This window comes from Pelobates fuscus, chromosome 3, assembly GCF_036172605.1.
Source record: "Pelobates fuscus isolate aPelFus1 chromosome 3, aPelFus1.pri, whole genome shotgun sequence".
Taxonomy (NCBI): Eukaryota; Metazoa; Chordata; class Amphibia; order Anura; family Pelobatidae; genus Pelobates; species Pelobates fuscus.
The window spans coordinates 405,214,987-405,225,888 of NC_086319.1; the positions used below are offsets into that span (position 1 = coordinate 405,214,987).

Here is a 10,902-nt window from a genome sequence, read left to right on the forward strand (position 1 = left end):
CCATACAAAACTAGCAACCTGACACACTCTCCCTACCTGCATCTTTAGTCAGTTGTGCACAGAAGTTATAAACATTTCAGAATGTATATTTGTTATATTGTGATATATATCTAATAAACAGAGATAAATCGTTGAGCTGTAGAGATACAATAAACAATAATCGATCAATAAGCTGTAATGATTTAATAAGCTGTAATGATACAAAAGCTCTAATAATGTGATTAGCTGTAGTGGTTACATTGTTTATAGCGTCCCTTTAAAGGAACACTCCAACTCCAAAGATGTTTTGCAGGCTGGAGCACCTCAACTTAAACCATGTTTCCACAGTTTAACACCAAATTTGGTCCCAGGTGCTGTCAGTACAGCCTTCTGCTAATTAAGTGCATGAGACATAGAGAAAATTCTACAAGACAAGCTTAAATTTAGAGGAACAAGAGGTTAGGTCCTGCTCAGACGAGCTTACAGTCTAAAGATTAAACATGGAGAAGATTTTGTGTGAACACGCAATAGAATTGATATTTTTAATTTATATATGGAGATTTTAAAGCACGAGCAATAGATGGATTGGGGAATGATTACGTGTTTCAGTATACATCATATTTAATTACAGCAATAAAGCTTGACATTATTGAGGGCTGTGTCATCACCAGTTCCTTGTTGTTTTTCAACCTTGGTCTGGATTCCACAGATACCAAGGTGACACATTTCACTCCATTTTCCATAATTTCCCCAAGGAAGACCAGTTTCCTCCAGCTCATGATTATTCGAGCACTTAAACTTGATGTTGTTGACAGCTGTGTCATCACCTAGTCCTTGTTGTCCTTCCACCTTCAACATGAAGGATGTCAAGTAGCTGTTTGTACACCAAAGTGGTGATGTCCATGTGCCCCATCTAGGAATTTGAAAAACAACAAAAAACAAAAAGAAAGCTTAAATGTTAACAATGAGATATCAATTTTCCAAGATCTCTGCTCTTCGTGTTCTAAATGCTGCCTTTAGATAAATAACACAGCTTAATAGAACACTATATCATTAGGAAATACAAAAATGTAACACTATAGTGTCCTTCCTACCATTTTATTGGACCCACCATGCAAAGGTAAAAATAAGTAAGTCTCACTGTGGTTGCCCTATCTCCTTGGCTGAGATCATCAATTTGATGATCTCAGCCAATCCTATTTTTTACAAAAGGGAATCAGCATTCGATTGAGAACCAATTTTGGTGGTTTCGTTCACACGCATGTCTAGTGGTTGTCAGGAAGACAGCCACTTGAGATTTGATATCCTGCAAACGTATCATTGCCGTATCTACTAAAAAGCAATGTTTTACACTTCAGGGTTAAAACTAAAGGGCCACAACACCAACACCACTTTGTTGACATTAAGGGGTCTGGGTGCCTTTAAATGATAAATTTGCTTAATTACACATACACCATGATCATCAACATAAGTTGATCCCCATCAAATAAAGTAAGTTGAATGTAAAGCTCTTCATATAATAATAACATGGAAGGCTCAGCTTACACATGTTCACTTACATTGCTTGTGAAGATGTAATTGTAAGTCCCATATTGCCTTGGTGACGGTCGATGCAGTGTAGACGAATGCCATTCACAGCTGTGTCATCACGTCCTCCTTGTTTATCTTCTAGCTAAATAGAAGTAGATTGGAGAAAGTACTGAAATCCCATACTTTGCAATTGCTGTTATGTTTTTTTAAGCTGTTAAATATGTTGCTGTCATTGTTAGAGTTCAACGTTTCCTTTTGCCACTAGACATTGGAGAGTTACATTTTAGTTTGCCTCCTGAGTGTGCCATGGGTAGCAGTGGCAAGTTACTTTTTAGGCCCAGCTAGTAACACAGGACTGGTCATTAGGACACAGGACTGACCCTTGAATCCATTAAACATGTCGTTGTATGTGTGAATGTCAATCTATGTGCATTTGTATATGAAACAGTATATTGCTGTGTGCGTTTGCATTGGTACACGTGTCTAGGAGTATATGTCTGGGTGCCCAACCACTGTTTTTTAAGACCCCAAATTATCTGTCGACAGGCGTCAACCCATTAAATATGTCACTGTCATCAGGCCACTTTACATGGACTGTCCCTTTAACTCACTGAACGTGTCACTGTCATTAGGTCATTTTACATTGGACTATCCCTTTAACCCTTTGAACATGTCACGACCATTAGGTCACTTTACATAGACTGTCCCTTTAATCCATTAATCATCTCATTATCATTAGTTCACTTTCCATCCAAATGGCCCATAAATGGCAATAAAAGGCACCCAGTCCACCTCACCTCAATGAAGAGGTCTGGGTGCAGTGGTCTTGTCGTTTTATAGAAACTGCAATGTTTGGCTGAGATCATCAATTTTGATGATCTCAGCCAAGGAGGAGTAGCAGCAGGACTGAGACCAGAGCGGCGAGGGCTAAAAGATAAGAAAAACCTGCCTCTCAAACCCTCACAGGCACGGTGGAATCTAAATAGGTAATATTACAAATATAGTGTTAGGAATACATGCATGTTTGTATTTCTATTGCCGTAGTGTTCCTTTAAGGTTTCTGCTTTACATGTGTATTCAGTATTGAAAGCTAGCACAAAAATATAGTACTGAACAGAGATATCTGTATGTATATGCATTCATTTTGATAATTTCGATATGTGACATTTAGAGCCCTGTCAAAAAAGAAACCATGGTTCTAGGTGATTCAAAAATCCCAAATAGTATAAAAACAATAAAAATGTCACTGGAGCTGAAATGGACTTCCAAGCACAATATCAACTACAATTTATAGGTGCAGCCCTCCTGGTTTTGTTAAATCGTTGACAAAACAAGGGTCTCTCTGCCACCAGATTATTATTATTATTATTGTCATTTATATAGCACCAACAGATTCCGCAGCGCTTTACGATATTATGAGAAGGTGGATTTAACTATAAACAGGCCAATTACAAGAAAACCTACAACGATAGGTTGAAGAGGGCCCTGCTGAAACAAACTTACAGTCTATAGGAGGTGGGGTGTAAAACACATCAGGAGTGAAGCAGAGTTGGAGGAGAGAATAGAGTGCTGCCCTTTAGGAGAGAGCAAGGGACAGGTATGTAAGGTAGAGGTTACTCTGGGAGGCCATAAGTTTTCCTAAAGAGATGGGTTTTAAGGCACTTATTAAATGATTGAAGACTAGGGGAGAGTCTGATGGCGGTAGGCAGGCTATTCCATAGGAAGGGAGACGCTTGCGAGAAGTCCTGCAAACGTGAGTTGGCCGTAGGGGTGCGAGCAGCGGTCAGGAGGTGGTCACGGGCAGAGCGGAGAGACTAAGAAGGGGCATACCTATGGCAGTGGTGTATCCTGGTTTTGTGCTGCCCTAGGCAGGACAAAACTCAGGCGCCCTCCACCCCCAACCCAACCCTTCCCCCCGCCTTCTAAATACACACACACACATTAATTGACAGATACGCATACATTAGCTAACAGACACACACACACTCACTAACAGACACACTCACACTCACTAACAGACATACACACTCACAGACATACATACACACACTAACAGACACACTCACACTCACTAACAGACACACTCACTAACAGACATACACACACACACTAACAGACACACTCACACTCACTGACATACATACACACACTCACACACTAACAGACACACTCACACTCACTAACACACACTCACACTCACTGACATACATACACACACTCACACACTAACAGACACACTCACACTCACTAACAGACATACACACACACACACTAACAGACATACACACACACACACACTAACAGACACACTCACACTCACTGACATACATACACACACTCACACACTAACAGACACACTCACACTCACTAACAGACATACACACACACACACACACACACACACACACTAACAGACACACTCACACACACTGACATACATACACACACTAACAGACACACTCACTAACAGACAGACATACACACACACTCACACACTAACAGGCTGACACACACTAACAGACAGACATACACACTCACATTAACATTTATATATATATTTTTTAATTTACCCCCCCCCCCCAGCCTCCTTACCTTTGGGAATGCTGGGGGCGTTCTCTATCTCCCTGGGGTCTAGTGGGGCTGCCGGTCGGGCTGCTAGGCTGTCTGCTGGGCGGGCGGAATATGACGTCATCTTCCAGCTCCCAGCCTCACTCTGCGGCGCGCGAGGGAGCTGAGCAGTCAGCTCAGAGGAAGTGCTCCCTCGCTAGCCGCCCTCCCGCCAGTGCCGCCCAGCAGCCTGCCTTGTCAGTTAGCCGCAAGGCTAACAAGGCATTTGCCCTGGGCATTTGGGGGCGGCTTTTTTTGCCGCCCCCTGGAAAATGCCGCCCAAGGCAAATGCCTTGTTTGCCTCGCGGCTAACACGCCCCTGACCTATGGATCTGTGAAGAGATATAAGAGGGGCTAGAATTGTTCAGTGCTTTATAGGTATGGGTTAGCTCTTTGAATTGGCTCATATAAGATACAGGAAATCAATGTAAGGACTGACAGAGGGGTGAGGTGTGAGACGACCGACTAGAGAGGAAAATCAGTCTGGCGGCAGCATTCATTACAGACTGTAGCTGGTCAATACGGCTTTTGGGAAGACCAATTAGGAGAGGGTAACAATAATCCATGAAGGAAATTATTAGAGCATTGACAAGCTCCCTTGTAGCATCTTGCGGGCTATGTTTTTAAGATGGAATCTACAGGATTTGGTAACATGCTGCATGTGAGGATCAAAGGTGAGGCCAGAGTCAAGTATGACGCCAAGCTTATGAATAAAAACTTGTATCCCCAATATCTGGGAAATGAGATAACACAATCTGTCCCGGTTGGTTGGGATCCTAATGCGCGTCGGGGCTCAGCTGTACTCTGTACCCTTAGCTATAATCTACCCCTCTCCTACTCTGACTTTGTCCACATACCTAGCTCAGATTTTCTGTAAATATTTCATTATGTGGTGTTGAAAGGTAGGCAAGATTTTAGAGGAGAACCTAGGGTAAAGTTCAAGTTAGTGTATTTGTAGTTATGGGTATACTTGGGAAATCTACAGCTTAGCTAAATATAAGGTGCCCTTGAAGGGTTATAAATAAACAGTTAGGAATTAGCATTTATCCATGTAACACTTTTATAATTAAGCAGACATCACAATTAACCGTTATATAGATTGGATGATACTTATTGATCAGCACAGGCTACTTTTTCTAGTTAACCCTCTAAACTCAAAGCTTGGATACCATATGTTTATACCACAGATCATATGTTATAATTATATACACAACTTTTCTTGATTGATTGATTCTTATAAGATATAGAGATCAATTTAAAATTCTCGTTCTTGCTTTCAGATGTCTACATAATGCTGCTCCCACCTATCTATCCTCCCTTATACACAAGTATGTCCCATCTAGGCCCTTGCGATCTGCTGAAGACTCACGTCTATCTTATGTCCGTACTCCCACCTCTGATGCTCGCCTTCAAGATTTCTCGAGGGCTGCACCGTTCCTGTGGAACTCTCTTCCCTCCTCCGTTAGATGCGCACACAGTCTCCACTCCTTCAAAAAATTGTTAAAAACCCACTTCTTCATAAAAGCGTATCAATTAAACTGTTCATAGCTCCCACCTGATTCCTCTTCTGCAACTGTCACTAGTCTAATACTATCCTTACCTTTTTGTGTCATTTTACTCCACTCTCTCTAGCATGTAAGCTCATTGAGCAGGGCCCTCAACCCCTCTGTTCCTGTGTGTCCAACTTGTCTGGTTACAACTACATGTCTGTAAAGCACTGCGGAATTTGATGGCGCTATATAAATAACATAATAATAATAATAATAGTATTAATAATAATCTTCATTAGAGGTTTGAGTTAGGAATTTAGGTGACCTCCCCTTTCTCCCTCTACGTTCTATTTTTGTAACTTAAGAGATACTTACCTTTTCTACTATTGTTACAATTATATATATATATACTGTCAGATAGTTACTTTTTCAGTCACTGACCTTATGATAAAGTATCTATTTGCCTTACCAGCCCTTGGAAAGGGATCTATCACATTGTACTACCTCTTTTTTGAATATATATTTACCTCCTGTATATATTTTCCCAATCCCCTGTATCCCTGTGTCCTATGGTTACTTAACCTTTTTTAAGAATATCTATTAAACGTTAGAGTTTATTTAGGCTCCCAACCAACCAGGACAGATTATGTTCTCTCATTCTCTATATTTAACTTTTGTGAAGGGTTAACCCCTTTAATCTGTCCTTAAGATAGTTACTACACGCATTAGCAGCTTCTTACCACTTTCTCTCTTTTTTTTGTGAATTCCCCAAGAGCTGTACACATTTTGACCATTTTAGCTATGCGCTGATGTGCTGCGATGGCTGTGTTCAACTTCAACTAGCATTTAAAACCAATCAATGCATATCAGGGGATGTCCTAATCTATGAGCCAGTGGAGCAGCATTGAGGCTGGGCTGTGCGTGCTAGGAGACCTCAATTCCTAGTTAAACTGCTTGGAAAAATGATACTTTGACAAAAACTGGAGGATTAAAGAATCCTTGTACGATGACCACTATAATATGCTCAAATAATAAAAGAAGCTGTAATGATACATTCAATTGTAACTATGCAATAAATGAAACTAATAAGACAAGCTGTAATAATACACTAAGATGTTCTAATACAAGCTTTAGAGGTTGTGGTTATTGGATAATGCCTTTAAGTGATTACACACATGGCCATAATCAGCCTTCTGGTTAGTTTGTGTTGCTCTAATTAACGCACCTTGATGGAGAATCCATTGGCCAGGTATCCTCGTGGGCACCACTCAATGCTCCCCCAGTCACCCCACTTTCCTCCGTTGGATACATCGATAGAATAGGGCTGAGCATTTACAATGGTAATTAGAGAGAGCATGAAGAGAGATGAGATTTTGAGAACCATAGTGTCACTTGTCTCTGGTTAACCTCGAGATGCTTAAAGAAGTGACCTTGAACTTCTTTATATAGTGAATCAATACAAAGCAAATACAACAAGTGCTGTAGGGCGTTGGGCAACATTACTGTAAATCTCACATTTCACTTAATCTCTTTAAACAAACAAAGTTTTGTCAGTTATCAAAAGTCATCAGAATAGTTATGTAAACATCATGCTCAAAAACACACACACACACACACACATTGATAAAACATTGATAAAACAAAAATTATATTCAGAACATGGAAAAAACGAATATCAATAACCCTAATTTGCATATTATCGATTAACTAGCGGCAGGAAAAGTGGTGTATCAGAAAATTTGTTGTGCTCAGTAAAAATAACCTTGAGATATACTGTCAGAGTTTGTGAGCTACTTTCAGATTTTCAGGCAGACGCAGAGAGGATGTTCATTGCTGACAAAAAAACTGGGGCAAGAAAATGTGTTTAAATATAGGTTTCAACAAAAAAAATACTTACCTTTTTTCAATTTAAATGTTGAATTAATATTAATAAATCTGTGAGGTTAACATCAACTCCATAGTTCTCTATAATTTAAATCTCTTTTATATATCTACCTCACTTTTTGGTAATTCGTGTGCAAAATGATCAGAGATTATTATTATTATTATTATTATTATTATTATTATTATTATTATTATTATTATTATATAAATACATATTTATATAGCACCAGCATATTCTGCATCAATTTGAAATATTAGATTTAACAATAAATTAGACAATTTCAAAATTGTACAGTCTATAGGAGGTGGGGTATAAAACACAATAGGACAGGAAAAAGCAGTCAAAAAAGGTGGGAGTGAGGCAGATGTAGAGGAGAGAGGAGAGTGCTACCCTTTAGGATAGCTCAATGGACATGTATGTGAGGTAGAGATTACTCTGGGAGGCCATATGCTTTCCTAAAGAGATGGATTTTAAGGCACTTTTTAAATGATTGAAGACTAGGGGAGAGTCTGATGGTGGTAGGCAGGCTATTCCAAAATAGAAAATAGAAGGGGACCAAGAACAGAGCCTTGGGGGACTCCAACTGAGACATGACAAAGAGAGGAGATATCATTAGACAGGGAGACACTGAAAGAGCATTGGGATTAGTGATGTACCGAACTGTTCGCTGGCGAATAGTTCCCGGCGAACATAGCATGTTCGCGTCCGCCACCGCGGGCGAACACATGCGGTGTTCGGTCCGCCCCCTATTCGTCATCATTGAGTAAACTTTGACCCTGTACCTCACAGTCAGCAGACACATTACAGCCAATCAGCAGCACACCCTCCCTAGCAGACCCTCCCACCTACTGGACAGCATCCATTTTAGATTAATTCGGAAGCTGCAACCATTTTTTTTTTTTTTCAATTTTTTTTTTTTTTTTTTTTAGTGCATATAAATGTTACAAGTAGATACTACCCCAGACACTCTGTGTTACTGCAGATACTCCCTCCAGACACCCTGTGTTACTGCAGATACTCCCCCCAGACACTCTGTGTTACTGCAGATACTCCCTCCAGACACTGACACAGAGCAGAATAGGGACTGTTCCCCCTACATAGGGTCACTTGGCAGATATGGATTGACACCTATCCTAAGGATCCCTGATAAACACTGACACGGAGCCCTCCATGGGTGAAGATGGATTAATTTTTTTTTGTGCTCGGGTTTTTTATTTTATTTTTAAGTTCGACGGGTATGATGGCTTTTTATTTGGCCTTTTTTGGGGCTAAAAAAATGAAGATTTTAGAAGAAGAAGACGTTGAATAGTAAGTTGAATTTTACTTTACAGGGTAGTAATTTTATTCCCCCTTCACTATTTTTTAGGGTGAGGGGGGTAGGTAGGGGCTTTTTTATTTGGTTGTGTGACTAGGGGCTTGGGGACACACACTGCATACACACTATACACACACTGCACACACTATACACACACTACACACACACTATACACACAATATACACACACACTGTACACACTATACACACACACACTACACACACTGCATACACACACTACACACACTGCATACACACTGCACACACTATACACACTGCACACACTATACACACACTGCACACTCTATACACACACTATACACACACTGCATACACTATACACACTCTACACACACTGCATACACACTGCACACACTGCATACACTATACACACATTGCACTAACTATACACACACTGCACACACTATACACGCACTGCATACACTATACACACACTGCATACACTATACACACACTGCATACACACTATACACACACTGCATACACACTATACACACACTGCACACACTATACACACTATACACACACTACACACACTACACACACACACTGTACACACTATGCACACACTGCATACACTATGCACACACTATACACACACACTACATACACACTGCACACACTGCACACATTATGCACACACTACACACACTATACACACAATATACACACACACCGTACACACTATGCACACACTGCACACACTGCATACACTATGCACACACTATACACACACACTACACACACTGCATACACACACTATACACACTCTATACACACACTGCACACACTATACACACTATACACACAATATACACACACTGTACACACTATACACACTCACTATACACACTCACTATACACACACTTTACACACTATACACACTATACACACACTGCATAAACATACATTTAAAAAAAATTGCAGCTGTTTTTTACATATCAAAGTTGGGGAGGGGGGTGCCAAATAAAGGATCCGCCCCGGGTGCCAAATGCTCCAGGTACGCCCCTGTATAGAGGGGAGCCATGTTACTCTGTATATAGAGAGGAGCCATGTTTACACTGTATATAGAGGGGAGCCATGTTACTCTGTATATAGAGGGGAGCCATGTTACACTATATACAGTGGAAACATGGCTCCCTCTATATACAGAGTAACATGGCTCCCTCTATATACAGAGGGGAGCCATGTTTACACGGTATATAGAGGGAAGCCATGTTATTCTGTATATAGAGGGAGCCATGTTTACACGGTATATAGAGGGAAGCCATGTTACTCTGTATATAGAGAGGAGCCATGTTTACACTGTATATAGAGGGAACCATGTTTACACTGTATATAGAGGGGAGCCATGTTACTCTGTATATAGAGGGGAGCCATGTTACTCTGTATATAGAGAGGAGCCATGTTTACACTGTATATAGAGGGGAGCCATGTTACTCTGTATATAGAGGGGAGCCATGTTACTCTGTATATAGAGAGGAGCCATGTTTACACTGTATATAGAGGGGAGCCATGTTACTCTGTATATAGAGGGGAGCCATGTTACACTGTATATAGAGGGAGCCATGTTACTCTGTATATAGAGGGAGCCATGTTTACACTGTATATAGAGGGGAGCCATGTTTACACAGTATACAGAGGGAGCCATGTTACTCTGTATATAGAGGGAGCCATGTTTACTCTGTATATAGAGGACGGTTTGCGGTGCGTTAAACAGGGAGTTTGGTCTGTCACTGTGAAGCGGGCGTAACCCTTACACTACCTGATCGATACCTGATGTTTTAAAGCACGTTATTCAAAACAATTTAGGAATGTTAGGTGATTTATGCCCTTTATGGATTAAAACCAGACTCTGCATCAACTATGTAATTTTCCATGGGAGTTTTGCCATGGATCCCCCTCCGGCATGCCACAGTCCAGGTGTTAGTCCCCTTGAAACAACTTTTCCATCACTATTGTGGCCAGAAAGAGTCCCTGTGTGTTTTAAAATTCGCCTGTCCATTGAAGTCTATAGCGGTTCGCACGGTTCGCCCGTTCGCGAACATTTGCGGAAGTTCGCGTTCGCCGTTCG

The 10,902-nt window shown here is 40.8% G+C and overlaps 1 protein-coding gene across 1 annotated transcript; it reads right to left on the minus strand.

Annotated features, from left to right (window-relative positions):
• Positions 1-416: 416 nt before the first annotated feature.
• LOC134603613 (vitelline membrane outer layer protein 1-like) lies at positions 417-7,031 on the minus strand. The gene is made up of 3 exons (XM_063449748.1): positions 6,832-7,031; positions 1,539-1,651; positions 417-892 (listed from the first exon to the last, which is right to left on the minus strand). The coding sequence occupies exons 1-3, from the start codon at positions 6,988-6,990 to the stop codon at positions 601-603; spliced, it is 564 nt and encodes a 187-aa protein (XP_063305818.1). The 5' UTR covers positions 6,991-7,031; the 3' UTR covers positions 417-600.
• Positions 7,032-10,902: the final 3,871 nt, after the last annotated feature.

What these genes read in the sequence shown, in the direction of transcription:
- LOC134603613 (XM_063449748.1), bottom strand. Translation starts at nt 6,990, where the DNA reads ATGGTTCTCAAAATCTCATCTCTCTTCATGCTCTCTCTAATTACCATT. An exon ending in CCAATGGATTCTCCATCAAG is followed by an intron (nt 1,652 to 6,831) that starts GTGCGTTAATTA and finishes ACTTCTATTTAG; the next exon opens with CTAGAAGATAAACAAGGAGG. An exon ending in ATTACATCTTCACAAGCAAT is followed by an intron (nt 893 to 1,538) that starts GTAAGTGAACAT and finishes TCAAATTCCTAG; the next exon opens with ATGGGGCACATGGACATCAC.